This window comes from Notothenia coriiceps, unplaced genomic scaffold (assembly GCF_000735185.1).
Source record: "Notothenia coriiceps isolate Sejong01 unplaced genomic scaffold, NC01 NC01_scaffold00017533, whole genome shotgun sequence".
Classification (NCBI taxonomy): domain Eukaryota; kingdom Metazoa; phylum Chordata; class Actinopteri; order Perciformes; family Nototheniidae; genus Notothenia; species Notothenia coriiceps.
In genome coordinates, this window is record NW_011350234.1 from 143,531 (window position 1) to 164,241 (window position 20,711).

The 20,711-nt window shown below is 42.7% G+C and overlaps 1 protein-coding gene across 7 annotated transcripts; it reads left to right on the plus strand.

The window, feature by feature from the left end:
* The first annotated feature begins 1,658 nt into the window (after positions 1–1,658).
* On the plus strand, positions 1,659–20,140 carry prrc2b (proline-rich coiled-coil 2B). 7 transcript variants are annotated; one of them, XM_010776962.1, is made up of 31 exons: positions 1,659–1,800; positions 4,937–5,114; positions 5,246–5,420; positions 5,781–5,883; positions 6,112–6,175; positions 6,325–6,468; positions 6,592–6,905; positions 7,057–7,181; positions 7,288–7,451; positions 7,767–7,851; positions 7,937–8,099; positions 8,774–9,113; positions 9,214–9,422; positions 10,077–10,278; positions 10,386–10,593; positions 10,773–12,809; positions 13,260–13,408; positions 13,649–13,764; positions 13,850–13,991; positions 14,195–14,271; positions 14,418–14,705; positions 14,920–15,021; positions 15,181–15,373; positions 15,457–15,554; positions 15,645–15,772; positions 15,899–16,136; positions 16,326–16,493; positions 16,577–16,683; positions 16,842–16,923; positions 17,139–17,348; positions 17,989–20,140. In XM_010776962.1, exons 2-31 carry the CDS (start codon positions 5,000–5,002, stop codon positions 18,154–18,156), a joined length of 6,714 nt encoding a protein of 2,237 aa, XP_010775264.1. In that variant the 5' UTR covers positions 1,659–1,800; positions 4,937–4,999; the 3' UTR covers positions 18,157–20,140. The 7 variants fall into 7 exon arrangements, with proteins under 7 accessions (XP_010775264.1, XP_010775267.1, XP_010775266.1 ...); XM_010776965.1 differs by having other exon boundaries at positions 16,604–16,683; XM_010776964.1 differs by having other exon boundaries at positions 10,389–10,593.
* Positions 20,141–20,711: the final 571 nt, after the last annotated feature.

Here is a 20,711-nt window from a genome sequence, read left to right on the forward strand (position 1 = left end):
ACCTCAACGCTCCAGCAGCTACCTCTGTGTATCATCAAGGTATTAACTCATGTTATAATGACAAACAGGTATTCTGGGGATCGTTAAGCATTTGCATTTTCCCATCTTCCTAAAATATTCAGAAATGTTCCTTCATTCGTACAATAAGCTATTCGCCCTTAAAAGCTTTTCAAGTTAAATAGTCCCTGGATTGTAACATAGCTCCATTAAAATGTAATTTTGTCAAAGTGGTGGAGGGAGTTATGTGTTTGGACTAGACACTAGACACCACCTTTTAACTGCATTAATTGTGTTGATATTTCATTTTTTGTTGTTTCTAGTTCAACTTTCATAATGTGAATTGTACTAAACATTTGCATGAGTAACTTGATATATTTCATACAGTATTGGGTGGATCAGAAGGAGATAACATATTTGCAGCCATTTGAAACAAATGGTTGAAGAAGGGTGGGACAAGTGCTCCCTCTAGGGGCCAGCTTGTCTTGACTCATGAGCACTACGTTTTGTAAATATATTGGGGGTTTTTTGTAATAAGGACTCAAAGCAGCACAAACTATGTAAACATGTTTAACATAGCAGACTGTGACATGTAAATATCAGCCAAGTAATAAAAAAAAAAAAAGACATTTAATTGAATCTGGCCACTGTGTCTGTTGTTCTATCTTTCAGTATTCCTCATCTCCTTGTTTTGCTGATTGTCTGATTTAATTCCTTCAATTATTTTATATCATTTTGTCCTACTAATTGAAAATCTCTTTCAGCAGAAGTTATCATATGTTCCCTGACACATTTTCTGTGAAGGGAAGCAGCATGTTATGTTGATTTTCTTTTAATGCACATAAAGATATTTGGGTTTGGAGGCTTTTTTAATAAGAAGAACGGTATAAAATCAGATTCAGAATATGAATCCCAAACTATAACACGTAAACCTGTATGTGTTTACAACTGAATGTAAACACATACAGGCTCTTTAGCTTTATTGAGATTCTGATTTGCTGAGTTAATTTCTCTATGTACATATTTACAATATATTAACATATAGTGTAATGTATTCCTCTATATTTTAATTGACAGGGTATGCATGATGTACATGCATGATTAAGTTGTGAGTGTTAAATAAATTATAGGCTGCAATCAGTTGTTGAAAGAGCACTAAATGTAAGCTATTTTACAATGAGAGTGAAGATTCTTATAATTGTGTACAGTTACTTTGTGGACACTGTATCAGAAAAATTATCTGCGAAGCAGTCTACGCTGATCTATCTATAGATAAATTAAAGACAACATTGTAAAAATTGAGTATACCCTGCAGAAGCCCATTCCAGCTTCTGCAGGATATACACCAGCTCATGTTATAATCACTGGGTGCTCCCTTTTTGATCCAATGTTACTTTTTTAATTAAATGTTAATATGTTGTCTGCAATGTCAGAGTGGTCAGAGTATATTTTAGATTTTGTGCAGTGACACTTACTGCTGTTGTTAATCTAATGTTTATATTTAAAAGAATATGAACATTGCTAAAAAATGAATAGGGGTATCTAGGGACTGAAATCGGCCAGAAGAGGTGCTTTTTGGTGCGTTTCCATGCCAACGACGTTGTGTGACGTATGACGCTCGCAGCCGAGCCGATCCAGCCTACACTCAGCTCTGTTCATTTCCAGGCCGGGTAGAATCCCAGCAACAACGCCGCGATCGGTCTAAGATTGGGCTTGCAATCGCCATCCATCCTTTGAATTTACAACATTTTGTGGAAATATATCAGTCTCACTGACCAGAAGATACACTAAGTCTTTGAATCGGTAAGTTATGGATGCGGGTGGTTGTGAAAAATCTCCAATTTTACTTGTCTTCTCCGCTGCCCAGTTTTATTGTTGCTTTGTTCTGGGCAGCAGCCATTTTTAATCGCCTTGTCCTACATTCCCATCTCTGTCGTGATACCGTTTTGAAAATATACACGAACTGTTGAAAGTGTTTGCATAGGTCCGAGTGTTTTATTGTGATGTACTGTGAAAAAACGAGTTGTGTAATAATGCCAAGCACACATGCAACTGCTCTAAAAATCCCCGGCCTGCCAGAGTTGTTTTGGGAACTCTAGACTGGAGTTAAACGGGATTGCCGTTTCGCTAGTTTTCGAACAAGCTATGTCTGCTGAAGCTAGCTTGTGCTAAGAACTGTTTGCTGTGTTGTCATTTCTGCGTGGTAACTTGGACACTTAGAAACGTATCTATATAAATATATGCAGCTCTGTGGGACCTTGGCCATGTTTACATAGCCATTTTTACTTGAGCCACAAGCTAGCGTATTTTACTAGTGATGGCTAGCATCTGCAGTTATGGTCCTTTTGACGATTTAGTTGTTGCGTTGCAATTAAAGGCAAGGGTGTGTTCTTTTTTGGGGAAATTGACAACAATCTTTTTTGTTTTTGTCATTAGTTGTGATAGACTGTTTTTGTTTTCGTGCAGCGAACTGTATGGTGTCGGTTTCTTGTGCTTGAATTAGCATTAGCTTCCAATGAGGTAACAACACCTACAACTAACGTGAGAGAGGTCAAACAATATTAATAAAAAACGGTATCTATTGGTCAAATATTATTCTGCTATCTTTAAAAAAAACATTATACTCATAGCATGTGCCTTTCTCAATTGGCTATCTGACGGAAATGCCGTTTAAAATGCAATCAAAGGTTGTATAATGTTAGCTGTCATATCGTTAGCTTCCCTTTGCGACACAACGTCCACTAACGTATCAAAAATTAGCGTTGGCTAATTTCTCACTTGGTGGTCATTGTATAATTATACGGGAATTATTACAAGGGAATTGCATGATTTGTTTTAATTTTTGGGCTAAATCGACCTAGGTGGAGAGATATTTGTCTCGGCAAAACGCCTATGCGGTGCTTTAACCGAGCGGCCTTCGAGACCTACGTTGTGTGTTATTTTCTGGTACTCGACTGAAACGACACTATTTGTTCATTTTAAGAAGACATCATAACAACAGCTGTGGGCTTTTGCGCTATGTCTAACGTTATATAATCGAAGCATAAACATTTAGACCACACGGTGTCAAAGCTTTGTGTCGCCTTCTTGTCACTTACTGTATATAAAGCCACAAGTAACGTTCAACATCAAACAAATGTTCTCTAAGGATCTGTTTGGTCGTTTATCACTCAATTTGATTGTTATTTTTATTACCAAGTAGTTTAAGATAAATAAAATAAAAAGCTCTAGAATAGGAAGCTGTAATCACTGCTATTGTTAGAAAGTGTTTGCAGCCATTTGACTATTGTGGCAGATTCCAGTTGACTTGATATAGATTATATATAATAAAACAGAAAAGCCGCCATTATTTTTGAAATATTTAATTCAGTGTCAGGAAAAAAAGGTTTCCTGTCACCCTAAATAGGAGCTCAATTGTTGTTATATTTATAATTTTAATTTGCAGAATTCTGTTTACACTCGTTTGTATGTACTTTTTGTTGTCAAAAGTGACATCAGTGTCAGGAGTGATTATTGGCATTATAATGCTTGCTTTGTGTTAACAAGAAGTTGGTCAGTCAAACTTAATTTGTTTAAATATCGTGTTACACATGTCATATTAAATCTCATGAACCAATTTCCCCCTTACCCAATGTGGTAACAAGCCATTCAGATGATTGCATTGATGGTGATCAAACCGTAGAACAAATCTAATATTTTTGGAACATTCAGAATGATGTCTAAACCACCAGTGCTGTTTGTAGGTATGTGCACAAGTCCTACGTGAGGAACTGAGCCAGTTATACATGTTGCAGTTTCTGCCCAGGTCAGGATATGTAACAACAAAGTCTGAAGTTTAACAGCAAACAAAGACATGGAGAATATCACAATTTAAAAATTAAAATCAAATGTGAATCTTAAGAAAAGGTCAGGGCCTGCTTCAAAATAATAATGTTTGTTCAACACAAGAAGGTCTTTTTTAATTGGGGCGATGATGCGTGCTCCGAGCCATGTTTAGCAGTGATCTGAGCTCTGATTGGTCCATCCATACAACTGTGATGTTGCTGAAGTTGCAGTTGAAATGCTTATGATCACTTTGTGGCAAAGTACCGTGATGTACGGAAGAACTAGCATTGACAAAGGGCGACTGCACCACCTCACATTGGCTTACATCTTTTGTTAAACGTTGCACATGAAACAATGGCGAACACTTTACACAGCACCCATCTGACCACCAATATACATGTTGCACCTGTGTGAGAAAATATAATGTTTCTAATATTAAAAACATAACTGAGACAACCATAACAACTATCAAACCATGGTTCAAGTTATTAGTCAATCAGATTTAATAGTCTCGGAGGCTCACATTACAAACTGATAACGTAATTCAAAATGTGGAACTGGCGTTATCAAATGTTGCTTATTTAATGGGTTGGTCTGTAAATATAAAAAATCTAATGATGCTTTTCGGTCACTACAAATTACACCAAATCCATCAGTGCTGCACATCGAACTAAAACTATGGGCGGTGGCCGGCCACAGAGGCATAACGGTGACTTCATGGTGTCCTGAAATACAGTGCCAATGGAAGTTTTCATAAATAAAATAAAGTTTATTTCTTTATAATGGCATGCAACTGTAAAAATGTAAATCCCATAGTTGCTTATTTCTTTTGTTTTCTATAACAAAAAGACAATGTAAAGCTTTAATCACGATTTGCCTTTTTGCAGCAAAGATGTTCTGTGATTGAGTTTTTCCTCAAAACATGTTTTATCTTTGGCTTCATGTTCTTTTCATGTCAGAATCCAAAAATGTAATCAAAATAAATTATATTTGACAATCTAGATACCGCCGAACTTCACAAGGACGTAGATAAATATCCCCATCCCTTATTTTTAAATATTGTTTTCCCTGAGCAAGGTCTTCACTGACATTTCTTCTCCTGTTGTCTTTGTAGAATCAGAAAGCACTGGAGAGAGGCGCAAAGAAAAATTTCCATACTAGATGACATTACATCGAAATGTCCGATCGTTTGGGGCAAATAACCAAGTCCAAGGATGGGAAAAGCAAGTATTCCTCTCTCAGCCTATTTGACAAGTACAAGGGAAAACCAATAGAAACTCAAAAAAACGCAGGTACGTTGAAATATTTAGTTTCCCTTTTGAATACCATATTTCTTTGTTTACGTCTCTGTTCCCACATTTCAAATCCTTTGTTAACCTCTTCTCCCCCTTGCTTCTCCCTGCTGTGTATTTTCTCCAAGTAGTTCCGCGACATGGCTTGCAGAGTCTTGGCAAAGTGGCCGCAGCCCGGCGCATGCCCCCTCCTGCTCACCTGCCGAGCTTGAAGTCCGAAAACAAAGGAAACGATCCCAACGTGATTATTGTGCCGAAAGACGGTACAGGATGGGCAAACAAGCAGGAACAACCCGATCAAAAGAGGTACGGAGAGTAACTGCCCTCTCACTTTATTATATCAACCATTCTGCTACAAATCATTATTTTGTATTCAACTATGATGTTGTTATGCACTGCTGCTGGTACTTTAAAGTTTATGCTTTCAATCATAAAGACAAATGCTGTAAGGCATTCAAAGAAAACAAGCTTAACTGGGTGGCAGCATCCAGAAAAAGTACAGCAAATCTTCGATTGATGATTTGAGAAAGTTGATATATTTACACCTGCCTTGAGGTTGAGTCTTTCAGTAAAGACTTGTATCTCTTGTGTGCTCATGCCTTTCATCAGGGAATCGACTACATTTTATTATTTAACCAAACCTTCTCTTTTTTTCTTTCTCCGTAGTTCTATTGCATCGACACCACAGCTGCCGGAGTTGCAGCCACAGCTGGCTTTACAGAAATCTGTCTCCAATCTTCAGAAGCCGTCACCAATAGCAAACCAGGAGGTGTGTATGTGAAGCTATGGTTGTGTTTAAAATAGAATATTCTTGCAGATTTTTTACCATCCGGAATGCTGTCTATAGGTGATCTTTGCTGAGCCCTACTTCATTTCAGTAAATATATAAAATACTTTTAACAATGTTTTGTCAGTAAATAAAGACTCAGTCCATGTCTTAAACTTGGTAAAAGAGACCAACTGTAGGAATTCAATGTTATCTGGTTTCTTTCCACAGAACGGAAACACAGGTGGACCAAAACAATGGGCCCAGCTAAATGGAAAGGCAGTAGAGCAAGATGGTGAGTCCTTTCAGATGTACCTATAATTGTGTTTCAAATTAAAATGACATGCAGATTGTCATCCCCATATGGCATTTGTTACATCATTCATTGCATATGTCAAACAAACCAATTCCTTTCATGACACTTTTTTTCATTGACAACATCAGGTTTAAGGGTCTCAAACCGCCTTCAGCCCTTCTCTCACGAGGAATTTCCCACGCTGAAGGCAGCTGGAGAACAGGACAGGGCTGGCAAGGAAAAAAGCGGCTTCGATCCGTCGTATGGGCCCGGACCAAGCCTCCGCCCCCAAAGTAAGTCTCAACCTTCGAATTGGCTGGCAGTCTCATAAATAAGATAATGTCTGCTGGCAGGAAGATTGATCAATTGGTGGCAAGATTTTTGACTGTCTGTAATCTGCGCCTCCCCACTTGAAGACGTGACGAGCTGGAGGGAAGGTGGTGGCAGGAACCTCCAGCCCTCGTCTCTGACCCTCGGCCTGCCAGCAGAACCTGAGGGAAAACTCACTGCCCTGGGTGAGACTGGCAGCCCTCCCGCCACATCTCACCCCCCCTCTGCCATCAGCACAACCTCCTCTAGTGTGGTGACGCCTCAGTCTCCAGTCCTTGAACCCAAGGAGCTTTCGTTGCGACCCGCCCAGCCTCTCCGCAGAACAACCGTCCCGACTGCCCTGCAGTACCAGCTTCACCACACTTCCACTGCTGTCTACCACGACATGTTGCCTGCATTTGTAAGTACCATATAATTCATTTACACCTTTTTGAAAAGACAATATACCGTTTTTCTAGTACAAAATAAGCTGTTACATATAGCCAGAAACAGCTCAAATCCCTCTTTGTGTTCTGTATTATAAACATGTTGTTTCATCCTGCTGTTTTCAGATGTGCACTAAAGACACACGTGAAGCCCCAGGTACAGACCATGTTCCCACCACTGTTGCAGCCCCAGCCCGATTCGAGAGCAAACCCACCTTTAGACAGAACTTCCCTAAACCTGAACTTGTCAAGTAAGTGCATTGACAATGTGAGAGCTTGTATCCATTTCTGAGGTAACTGGAACAAGACCATTTTGATGTTTTGCAGTTGCTCATTTGTCTTTCTGTCTAATTGCAGTGGTGATGTGAGAAGAGAGAATCGCTTTGCCCGCGCTCCACCTCGTCAATCTTCTCAGCCCATCCGCAGGCCTGGTGAGAGACCGCAGCGCCCAGCCATCATTAATCCAGACGATCTGAAGGATCTGGATGAGCTTGACCATGACTGCGAGGATGGATGGGCCGGTCAGTACTTCTTAAAGTTGTGTTACTTCCTCCATCGGCCTCCTGTAAGAGGTCAAATCAATTGTTAGGAAATTAGAAAGACTACGAGATGAAAATGGGTAGAATGGTAATCACATTACACGACATAACATTTAATAAATGTATTCACTGAAGCAATTGTGTGTGACGGTTATTAGACATGTATGTTGTGTTTTGGCGTAAATGCTCAGGGCAGAGCTAGATTCTTCTTTTATCACGGATACCACAACCTGTTTCCAAAGCTCTATATCCCATCATACGTAACTGCTGCTGACTGTTGTCTTGTTATCTTTACAGGACTTCACGAAGAAGTAGATTATGGTGAGAAGCTTAAGTTCAGTGATGACGAAGAAGACCACACCGGTGAAAAAAGCAGGATGCGGTGAGATTCCTTTACTTAAAAAGTTAACATTCTTCTCTTGCCATCATTTAAAGGACTCCTGGTTTAATTTTGATCTTTTACTTAGTAGGACTGAATGGGAGAGGGAGAGAGAGCTGCAGCGTGAGTCTCTTAGTTCAGGCGAGGTGGCTTATCCCCAGGAGGGCCCTGAGGAGAGCTATTCCTACCAACATCACCACCTCGAGCCTCCCAGAAAGACCAACGGAAGATATCTCCCCGTGGACATCCCGGTAACAACACACATAACCTATGCTGTGTTTTTCCACTGCCCCCCCCCCCTTCTCCTCTGAGATGGCTTATCTAAGATGTACTCCTTACTTTACCACAGCATCTTGTTCTTTTATCCCTTTGTGACTGTGGAGGGAAGGTAACAAAACAGAGCATATGAATAGCGGTGTGCCTTCACACACACTCGAATGACACTGTCATGAATTGGCAGAGATGACCTTGGAGTAACCATAGAGATATCTTCCTGACTACTTTTCAATTGCCATGCCTTTTGGTTGGCAACTGAAAACGACATGACGGGCAAAATAGAAATACGGATTATACCTGTCAGGTGAATTCCCTCAAATAATCTACAAATATAGATGCCTGCATATTTAATATATAACAAGTCTTTGAGGCTTTTAAGTTTTCATTTCAAGCAGATGGCCTTAGCAGACAATGCAATTTAGGGTTTCCTAAAGGCCTTTAGATCTAAGGTGTCTTTTTAACCTTTAAGTATGGATCTGGCCTGCCTGGCATTAGTTTCTTATCATCTCCAATCCAACCATGTTTCAATAAATAGAGGAAATGTAACATCTTATTTACACTTTTCCTAAAAGTTTAAAATGATTGAACTATCAGGAATATATATATATATACATACCTCCCCCTTAAACTGCCCCCGTTTCATCTCTAGGCCCAGAAGAAAATCCAAGGTGAGCCCCTGGCTGACCAGGACGATGCCCAGCGCCACCCCCAGGCTCCAGCTAGGGCCAAGTACGTGTCACCTGAGCTCTCGGAGGCTGTTGAGAGGGCACGCAAACGTCGGGAGGAGGAAGAGAAGCGTGCCCGTGAGGAGCGACTGGCCGCCTGCGCTGAAAAACTGAAAAGGCTGGATGAGAAGTTTGGGAAAATTGAAAGGCAGACATCAAGGACAGAGGAGGGCCAGAAAGAGGGAGAGGGCAAAGAAGTGCCATTATCCCCAGAAAGGGAACAGAGTAAAAGCCACTATGAGACCTGGCAGTACAGCACAAAAGGTAACGCATTGTTTCAAGTAGACTTTTACTTTTAGGCTTGCATGTTGTATATCAAATGTATCGGAGGATTATAACTGTATGGTCATCAACCGATTTCCAGAGGGAAGCGAGGTTCCCCAAGACAACTCTCCTGTCCAGAGTTACCGCGATGAACCTGCCCTCTCTAACTATCGTGTCAGTGAGGATGATGTTCAGGAGCCCACCTCCCCCTCCTCAGGAGACTACAGCGGACGTCAACCCTCCAAACCCATCCCACCCCGCTTTCAAAAGCAGCAGCCGTCGCCACCGCAGCACCATCAGCAGCAGCAGGTGAGCGCCATCTGATTCCACTTAACCCATAAAGTCTTAATCCCAGATGAATGCGTCAAAGTCTCAAGGCTGCGTGTGAGTAGAGGTATTTTAGTTCACGGTTTGTTTTCTCTCCAAGGTTTAGGCCTTCATTCAACAGCTTTGTGAAGTGTGTAAATCTATTTGATTAGGCTATTGTTAATTATTTCTGAGCTAATGGCATTTGGCTATCTCTCAGTTATAATTTGTGAAGTGAATAATAAATCCCATTGCTTTGGCTTACTGTCAAATTGCCCTTTCTTCCGAGTCCACATTTTTGCTGTGAAAAAGGATGATTACCCCACTCCCTCTAGTCATTTATTCCTTTCTCGGATAACAATTACCGTGATGATGCATGAGGAGTGAAACATTGAAGTTGAAATTAGTCACAAAAAAATCTATTTTTCGTCCATGGTGTAAGTTATAATTCCTTGCTGAGATGCTTAAACCTCTTCTTTGTTATAAGGTGAATATGAAATGAAATGGCTCCAATGCATGTTAAAACGTTGAATTTAAACTTAAGCAGACTGACCCCTTGACTCCCATATTTCTTCAGCTGAAAGTTATTTTCACAGAGAACAAGGACTGTGGGGTCCACCATCTCTTAAACGTGTATTCCCTGTAAACAATCTACAGGAACAGGTATACAAGATGCAGCACTGGCAGCAGTCCGGTCACCCTGCACCTTCTGGCTCGAGCCACAGCCAGCGGGGTTACTACCCCCCGCACGTCCTCGGGTTCGATCCCCGCTGGATGATGATGCCGCCTTTCATGGATCCCCGCATGACCCAGGGACGATCTCCTGTGGACTACTACCCTGGTGCTGTTCACTCTTCAGGTTAGCACTAACTCTATAAAAAATGAGTGCACCTGTCACATCTAATGTCCAATAGTTTCATCATATTTTTAATCATGAAAACATGTTTAACACTCATTTGTTTTCAGCAGGAATGATGAAACCAATGATGCACCAAGACCACCTGAACAGCCCTGGATCTGATGAGGGATGCCATCCTAACCTGCACCAAGAGAGAAGAGCCCCTTCCACTGAGCCCTACCCCATGTGGAACCAAGATGGCTACCCCTTGCGCAGCTTCACTCCACCTTACCAGAGACAGCATGATAGCTCAGAAAGTGGCCAGCCAGATGACAGGTACGTTACTGTTCTTAAAATGAGAGCCTGTTGATCTTTTGTATTGTTATTAAAATCCCTCAAACCTGACTCAGCTCTATTTCTACCTAAAACCCTGAATTGTGCACAAGGCCCCTCTTGGTGGGCCTCTGTTTGTTGCCATTCTTTCTATTTTTTTGTATCTTCTTTTTTTCCCGCAGAAGTGATATGGGCGGCACCCAACAAGACTCTTATGAAGAGAGGGCCAATGAGGGCTTGACCCACCCCCACGATGATATCCCTCATCATGCTTACAAGAGCCGAGGCCCCGAAAGAGAGCACCAACACCAGGACCAAGGCTTGCTGACCACTGCAAAGAACCACACCTTAAATCATGCAGATGGTGATTACCAACAACAAGACTCAAGAGAGAAGCACCTCAAAGACGGCTCTGAATCTCACGATGAGACCTTAGAGGGCCCCATGGACAACTGGAAAAGAGATGGAGGTCAGAAACAAGACGGAGGACTCAACAGTGCTAAAAGCCAGTGGTCCGAATCTGCTTCCAGTAGTAGTGTAAGCCAGCCGTCTGAAACCAGCGGGCGCACCTTGACTCGCAGAACTGGGCCCATCAAGAAACCAGTACTAAAGGCTCTCAAAGTGGAAGACAAGGAGAATGAGAAGCCTAAACCAGAGCCTGAGGAAAAACCTGTCCCCTACCGCCTGGAAAAAGAAGTCCTTACCAATGTCTACGACTTAAAGAAAGACAACCAGCCTGCCATCAACAGGCGCTCAGCCTCACCGGTTGTTGAGAAACAGCCAGAAGAGAGACACCGTCAGTCTCCAGCTCCCATCAAAACAGAAAGACCTCTGAGCACACACAGTGATGACTCTCCCAAGGAGAGCCCCTGGGACAGTGGCAAGAGCCAGTCACCTAAAGATGTCAGCCAGGACTCCCAGGCACCACGGAGAAATAACTGGATCTTCATCGATGAAGAACAGGCCTTTGGGGCAGTCAGGGGAACAGGGCGGGGCCGCAGTCGAGGCTTTAGGGAATTTAACTTGAGAGGTGGAAGCCGTGGTGGCCGAGGCGGAGACAATCTCAGAGGGGCCTATAACAGCAATAACAACAGCAGCGGCGGCGCCCAGCGCACCGGCAGAGGCAGAGCAACACCAAGGGACATGGTCAAGGTGGAGGAGTTCCAGAGGGGGAAGCCCCGCAGGAGAAATGTAAGTGAGACCTTGAGCGAAACCTCTGAGTATGAGGAGCTTCCCAAGAGGCGCTGCGAGAAGGGATCTGAAAATGGAGAAGGTTACACAGAGTCTGGAGAAGTCCGAAAGGCTGATCGAGACTCTTGGAGATCCAACAAAATCTACACAGATGAACAGGCTGCCATAGATTCCAGGGACAAGGCCAAGGCCAGCAGGGGCTTTGGAGGTCGCACGCTGCCTCCCAGACTGAACACCACTGGAGGTTACAGTCGAGGCTTCGGAGGACCAAGGGAAATGTCTACATGGAGGGGCCGTGGACCCCAGTTTAACAGCACTGGTGGCCCCATGCAAGAAAATGGTTATGGTCCTGGAGCTGAGATGGCTTACTCCCGCAGACCCCCTGTTGACCGTGAGACTCTGAAGTACCCTCCCAAACTCACTGGGTCCTTCATGGAAAATGGCACAGAGGAGCGTGAAGGAGAATACTATGTTGACAATGAAAACCCTGACAGGCAGATGTTAAGAAGACGTCGTCCACCCCGTCAAGACAAGCCTCCACGCTTCCGTCGTCTACAACAGGAACGCGAACCCGGCTCAAACCAGTGGACAAGTGATGAGTATGTCAATGGAGAGCTTTCAAACCCCTGGCCTAATCGCCCCAAAGGCAGTGGGGAAGAAAACTGGCCCAGTGGCCAATACTCTGGTGCACGCCCCGTCCAGCACGGTCAGACGGAGGAATGGGAGACGGGATCAGAAAACAGCGACATTGGGGACTGGAGAGAGAAGCGAGGCGGAGCTGGGGGCGCTCCTACACAAGGACACGGTGATATTCCCTCAGACTCGGCCCACGGTGAACCAGGCTCTGGAGAAAAGAGAGAACTTTGCAAGAGAAGCTTCTCCAGCCAGAGACCACTGGTGGAGCGGCAGAACAGGAAAGGAGAGCCATCACTGCTGGAAGCAAGCAAGATGGTTCGTGCATCTGATAATCCCCCCACCTCCTCCAACAGGAATGACAGTTGGCAGAACGGAGGGAGTTCTTGTAAGAGGTGAGGAAAAAACTTCAAGTTGAAGTAATTGTCCTTGTCCTGTACCCATATGTGTGCTACTTTCCCTCCTATTGAACAAAGCATGGGGTACAGATAGTTCCATATGAGGATGTAGCTCAGTTTCATCATCTAGATGAATGTTGGAAAGACCCGCGCCTGACAGGAGGATTGGCTACTAATACCGTAGATATTGCACAGCATCCCTCCTGAGCTTGAATCTTGTGTCATCCTTTTTCTTCCATTTGATTTTCCTCCTGTCTTCTGCAGTCTGTATTTTTCTCTTTTCTGAATGTAATTGGCTTCCTTGAAGATCTATATTTGATATCTTGTTTTAACTGCCAAAGTTAAAACTACGCTTCATTTGTTTTTTGCCAATGTATTCGAGTGTATTTTATAATAGCAGAATACCCAATTAAAAACTCTTTGTCTCTCCCTTTTCCTGTTTTTCAGCAGGAGCCCAGATGAGTCGGTCTACAGCATGGAGCAGGCAGACGAGAGGGAGCCCATGGAGCCATCAGGCTCCAAGGAGCTGAAGCAAGGGCCGATCAAAACAGACATTGTCGAATCTCTCTCCCAGTATGAGCTCAGCAGCTACCAAGGTGAGACCAGTTTTTGAAATGTAACTTTTTGTCTGCTGTTAATAGAAATGAAATGTTCTTAAGTGATAACCCTGTTGTCCATCTACTATGAAAAATAACTTTTGGTAGTACTACAGTTTTAGGGTGGATTCTGATACTGATCTCATTTAAGCTATAAAGAAAACTGACTCGAAACACAGAGATTGTGAATTACACTAGTTTATACCTATTTGCAAATCATTTGTGCCTGTCTGTTTGTAGTTGAGAGCGATGCTGGGGGCCAAATGACAAATTCAGATGGATACCAGGATGCCTTGTCAAAAAAACAAAGACGCCCGCAGGAAGATGATAGAAGGAGGAAGGAACAGGCAGCTGCTGTAAGTTGACATTTGCTTAAGAGTTATGCCATCAAAGAGCAGTCAATTTGTAGTTTATTAAGTTTTTCTCCTTTTTGGTTTTTAGGCGCCGGTGAAGAACAGGACAATCGCTTCCAAGATACCTCCACGCTTCGCCAAAAAGCAGGGCAGCCTGGGACTTGAACAACCTGAGGAAACGCTTTCTTCCAACAACCTCGGAACTGAAATCTGGGAGACCAACAGCTCAGGTAGTTGACAGCTGCAACTTTGTGCCAATGCTTTGTTCTGGATATGTTGTCTCTGCTATAATTTGAAATGTGCATTCATAGTTCAAATGTCACACTTTGTCTGCTAATGAACAATTATCAAATGTCCATAAGGCTTTCTCTTGAATGGATATTGTGTGGAAAGGGACTAACTTTCACTAATGTCATTCATTTGTATTTTCTAGCTCTTTCAGTACAGTCTTCAGGTGGAGACTCATGGACTAAACAGGTGTCTTACACTGGGAGCGAGCCCAACTCTGAGGTAGTGTGCCCTTTCTTTCCTGCAGTTAAAAAATATAATTTGAACACTAATTTCAATGTGTTTTCTTCCTTATTATCGAATAACAAATTGGCGCTACTGAATAACATTGAGAAACATACCAATTATTCTCTGTTCTTCTTTCCCAGGACTCTGATGCTGGCCCCGAGCACAACAAAGAACAGCACAAGCCCGGGCCCATCGGAAACGAGCGCTCCCTGAAGCACCGCAAGGGATCAGAAGGTGTCGATCGGCTGGAAGGCGGCCCCATCACTCCGGTCAACGGGGTGGACCTCCATGTGGACACTGTGCTGCCTGGGCCTCCTATTGAGTTTGGTGTCAGTGCCAAAGACTCTGATTTCAGCCTGCCACCGGGATCCACCCCAGTGCCCGTGTCCAACCCTGTCAACAAGCTTCAGGACGTACTCACCACCCATGTGAGTGGTTACACATGTACTTTTATGGGCTTTTGTGAATCAAATAACTAGTGGAATGCATTAAAGATAGATGTGACAATCACCACAGGAATCGCTAATACGGTGCTTCATTATTTATTTTTTGAAATAGAATAATGTTTTTTTTTCTTGCTTTAAAAACAGAGATATTAACTTGCAACTAATTAATACTGAATTTTGGTTTGTTTTGAAACAGACTGCTCTTAATCAGAGTATCCCAATGCTGCGTTCCAACCATCTGCAGCCGGGCATGAACCTCAACCCCATCTCCTTCCCCAGTGCTGACCTCACTCTCAAGGTATTTCAACTCTACTCCAATGTACACAGAGCTTTATTTTTTCATGCAGATAAGAGATAAGGAAAGTCTATTTACAGACATAAATAAACATAACAAAAAGGCAAACATGACTGTTATTCAAACATGCATATAAACATTGTAATCTTTATTTTCCTTCAGATGGAGTCGGCACGTAAGGCGTGGGAGAACTCCCAGTCCCTCCCCGAGCAGGGCTCTCCGGGCGGAGGTGTTTCAGGTGTTCAGCCTCCCTGCAGCGTTGGCTCCTCCAGTGGGGTCAGCTACAGTTCCTTTGGAGGGGTTTCAATGCCTCCGATGCCTGTGGCTTCAGTAGCGCCTTCCATGTCCATGCAAGGTAAAACTGCATTTCATTTCCTCTAATAGATGGCAGCTTTATCCATGAGGGGAACTAACATCCTATTTTCATCTTCTCTGTAGGTAATCATATTCCCCCGTTGTATCTGGACGGTCACGTTTTCCCTAGCCAGCCCCGCCTTGTACCTCCCAACATGACCCAGCAGCAGTCCTACCAACAGGTACAGAGATAAATCCACGCACACACTCACTGAGGCGTGTTTGTCTATCAGCAGAATTCTCATGATGTTTTTTTATTTTTGTCCATTCAGGCGGCCGCAGCCCAGCAGATCCCAATGTCTTTGCACACGTCTCTTCAGGCTCAGGCTCAGTTGGGGCTTCGGGGGGGTCTCCCCGTCTCTCAGTCCCAAGACATGTTCAACTCTATTCCCCCTTTCAGGTACGACCACATTGGTTTCATTAATAAGCTTTTCTTTATAATAACCTGTTCCATGAGTCTGGCAACACCCTGTAGTCTAATATGTTATTCTGTCACTCACTATACGATGCTTCCTCCTCCTCTCAGGTCCCAGGTCTACATGCACCCCAACCTATCCCAGCCCAGCCCCATGGTGCTGTCGGGCGGGGGTCTGAAGGGGCCCTACTCTCCTTTCCCTGGCATGCAGCCCTCAGACATGGTGAAGACGCAGTCAGGCTCACACTACCAGCCTATGAACGGCAGCCAGCAGCTGGTTTATGAGAACCAGATGAACCAGGGGCCTGGTATGGGGTCTTCCCAGCTCATGGACTCTCAGCTCATCCAGGTCAGTGGATTGCTGAAGCTCAGTTACACTACAGCTCAGATACTGCATTCTTATTGATGCTTGTCAGTTTTCAAAATGTATGTATATAAAAACGTAGAGAATACTAGCCTGCCTAGCATAATTAGACTACATTTGTACTGTTTCTTTAAATAACAACAATATTAACAGTACACATATTGTCTTCACCAGGTGACCATGCCCCTGCCTGGCTCTCAGCTGCGCTATGGCTCCGCTCAGCAGCATCTCATCCTCCCCCAGTCCATCCAGCTGCAGCAGGGACAGAACCTGTCTGTGGGGGGCCCGCGCCGAATGATGCCCCCCGGCTCCCAGCCTACAGTGATGACTGGCAACAGAGAGGTGTGACCTACTGACCTTTTGGCACTCGAGCAAGCTATATTGATCCATCATAAGGAACCATGACTGTTTTTGTGCAATAACAGTTGTCGTTCTCGTTCCCTTACTCTCAGGGATCACAGATGGAAATGAAAGGCTTCCAGTTCGCTGAGAAGCCCAATCATTCCCAAGGCATGTCCGGAGGCTCCTACAGGTGAGCAGGAATGATCTGTGCAAATAATAGAATGTAGCGATCTGGAAAACAAACAAACTTTTGCTCTTTCTACGAGTGAGACATGGCGTATCAGTAATGCACATTAAAGTAAATGAATTTTAAAACTATCTTTTTATTTTCTTCCCTCTCCTCAACAGGCCTGGGTCTGCCAGCCCCAGTGGGAAGCCCTCTGGTCCCGGGGGCCAAATGGGCCCTCTGCCTACACATTTTGCTCAACAGGTATTTCACTTTTAAAGTGATCACAACAGTTATTATTCTTGTGCCATTGAATGAGGTTTATGATCACCTAGGCCTTGTTACAATTTCTTAACTTTAATAGCTGCTTTTTTGTCCAGGGTTCATTTTTTTAAGAATGAAAATACATTAACATGATGCTAATTGTGTTTTCATTTATTTCCTTCCCCCCCCCTCCCCTCCTCTCCATGGACCAATAGGTCCCAACTGCTCAGGGCAACATGGTGATGCACATGCGGCCCCCCACCACTGGCCCTTTCCCCAACCCCATACAGAGACCAGTCATGCAGGTCAATAAACCTGTCCTCATCCGCCCCCCCCCTTACCCCAACCCTGGCCGTGACCTCTCCCATTCCACCCCTCCCTTGATCCCTGAGCCCCAAATGAAAGGGCCAGAGGATGGCATGAAGGTGAGCCACCCACTGTAAATATAGGTAATTTAATTTTTTTCAATTTTCTTTTTCTCTATTTGCATTATGTGTGTTGTGTATTTTCTTGGTGTGTGACTTTCACATTAATGGTAGATTTATATTTAACGTATCTGAGAGGTTTGATAGGATACATTGGTTGTGCTCTTACAATGATCTGGGATAGTATCATTCTACACTGTTAATAATGATGTCATTTTTGGATAATCTCTAGCTGATGAATGTAAGAATAATGCATTTTACAAATGAGAAGTTTCTAATGTCTTACAGATTGTATAGCTCCCTGAGTTAAATGTGATATTGGGTATTAAAAAGTATCTCTTTATAATTTGATGTGTTCATGGTATTTGAGCAATAGATGGTATTTTAGGTAGAAATATGCCTCATGACTGTTAAACTGATCCAATGAAAAACTAGAAGCCAACAATACTTTGAGACAAACCATGCATTGGCATAGTAACAGCTAACATTGAAAGAAACTCATCTAATGCCTGTTGAGCATCTGGAGTTCTAGCTGATATAAGCCTGGAGCTATCAAACAAGTGTTATTGCAAGCATACCTTTATAGTTTTCCAGCACTGCTGTAGGTCTCTGTAGGTAACGCTGCCCTTTCTTTGTGCAGAATAAAACCATGCGAGAAGTGCGTAAGGCAGTGGGTGAGGGCAAGACACCATCTGGGGGAATGACCAGCAAACTCCAGGAGCCCCTCCCCCCCACGGGGCAAGCCAAACCAGCACGCACTGGAGCCATCAAACCCCAGGCTGTTAAAGTAGAGGAGAGCAAGGCATAACAATGGACCTTAGAATCCTCATCAGCACTCAGCCTGCCAACACAAGCCCCTCGACATCGCCAGAGCCTCCTATGACCCACCCTATCCCGAGGCACCATGGCAGGGGGTATACATGCAGACATCATAATTCCCCTCTTGAACTGTCAGAACTGGACACTTATTTCACACAACGTATAGAGATATATAAATATATATAAATATATATACATAGACACACACAGTCTTTTAAGCAGATCTCTTCAAGGTCCTCTTTAATTTATTATTAGTCACTTTTAAGGGGAGATTGGTAAAGAGAAAAAGATATTTCTGTTTTTTTTGTGTTTCTCTTCAAGGTGTGTGTGGAAAACCAAAATGGCCAACTCAGAAAGAGAGCCCATTTTTTCATACCATTTTTGCCAAACTGTATTTACTCCCTCTTTATGGACTGTAACCGTTAAGACCAGGCAGACGCTTGATACAACTCACTATGAGAAGCAATGTCTGTTCACATTTTTAAGCAAATTTGAAATGCAGTGGGGCACTTTTTGTCATTTTTCATTGGCGTTTTTGCTGGTTAAAATAATGTTCATTCCTGCTTTGGTAAAGGACTTTTTTTTTCAAACCCCGAAAAAAAAAAATCTCCAATTCGTGGACATCATTGCATGTCACCATGACAAAAGCTTAAGTGCATCACCCTAGAAATGCATCTTCTGGGGTTCCTCACCCTACACATGAACTTTGGTGAAAACTGCTTAGATTGGTAGAAATCATTTCTTTTCTTAAAACTCTGTTCTTTGCTTTTACATTCTGTCGCTCTCTTCTGTATGTAAATTGAAACTAAAAGGTTTTACCAAAATCATGTTGCTTCCATGGGAACTTCACTGGCTTTGATACAGCGTGTGCATGTGATGTGCTGAACGTGTAAACTTGCGGGACTTGTTCTTAGAACAGAGCAACATTTCACAAAGTGATGATTTTTACATCCCTCAGTCTGGGGCGCTTAGCTTTCTTCTTTATAAAGGCTCTTAAAAGACTTTAATCTCTAATTCTGTTAAAATCCCACTTCACAGTGATGTGGGGATTTATGAATAAATTTTCATCACCATTTGATTATATTCAGCATCTGGTCTCTGAGGTGGCACTAGCAATAAATGCAGCCTAACTATAATCACAATCGGGGTCCAAATAACACATTTTCTTCTGTTAGAAGCTAATGATCACAAATGAGGGGCGTATAGCATCGCTTGTTGAATTAAAATGAGATATTTGCTTAAGCTTTTTTTGTGAACGCTGCAGTTCCAGTGGCCTACGAAGGACTTTTAAAGTGTTGTTCTATTTGAAAATGTGAAGCTGTTGGAATCATTTATCTTGTTCTTTTTGTAATGGACACTCATTTTGAAACTCACAATGCCAATGTCATTACTGGTTAAATGTTACTGCTTACCATAACGCTCCACAACACTACAAAATGTTGCAATTTATCTTTGACAGTGTTTCACTGGTATGTATGTATATGCATTCTTATCTGTACAGTTGAGCCTTGTCAGCGAGGGGAGTCATAAACCCACATTTCATTTTAGATATTGTGACACTATAAATGATTTAACGTTGATAAAGGTCACTGTTCAGAATGGACTGCTTTCACTTGTTGATAGGTTTATCTGGCTTGGAGTGTTTTTGCTTCTTATCCCTTACTGCTAAAGATCTTGATGCTTCTCATCATTGTACCCGCACCAATATGTTGCCCTGAACCTTTTTTTTTGTTGTACTTTTAAGATGCATATATTTCCTTTTGTCAAAGGACCAGTGCTTTCGACAGCTGATCCAGCATTTTATTTATCCTACCTGAACTTTTTCCTTTCAGATACTTGGTCATTACTCTCCCTCGTTAAAAAAGAGCTTATTGAAAGAAGAAGAAATAAAGCAGTTGTGATTTCTTAAATGTACTGTTGATTCTGTATTCTCACTTTGTCATATTAAAATCATGCATCAAATGGGAAAATGATTTTAGGCTGTGTCCAGCCCATTCCTGAAAAACACTGACCGTATAAATGTTGTTTTTTTATCATTTATCACTGAAGAAAAAACATTTTCCTCCAGGCACCTGTGTCAATGTCTCCCAGTGGCTACAACCCCATGTGGACCCCATCCTTTACCTTACAATATGTTTTATTTATTAAAACATTTTGTTTACTTAGACAGTTGCAACCAGGAATAAAATAAACGTAATGAGCCACTACTAAATGACTTTAATCCACTATAATATTGAGTGATAATACAAATAAAGTGATACTTGTATTGTTGCGGTAACTCATCAAAAACGTGACGTCAGAAATTCCCGAGATTTCTGCAGGACGGAAAAACCTGTCTAGACAAAGACTGTTTTCTTCCTTAATAGCGGGAGGAGGAAGCCTTGTTCTGTTCCACAGGATTTATTGGCGTTGGGACAGGCTCCGAGCATTTTCTGTGATTCAACAAGGTAACTTCACTTCTGTTTGTAACTGTGTCCACTTTCCACCCCCCTACCGTAGTTTCTTTGAGTTTGGTAAAGTAAGAAAGATATCCAACTTGCCTCG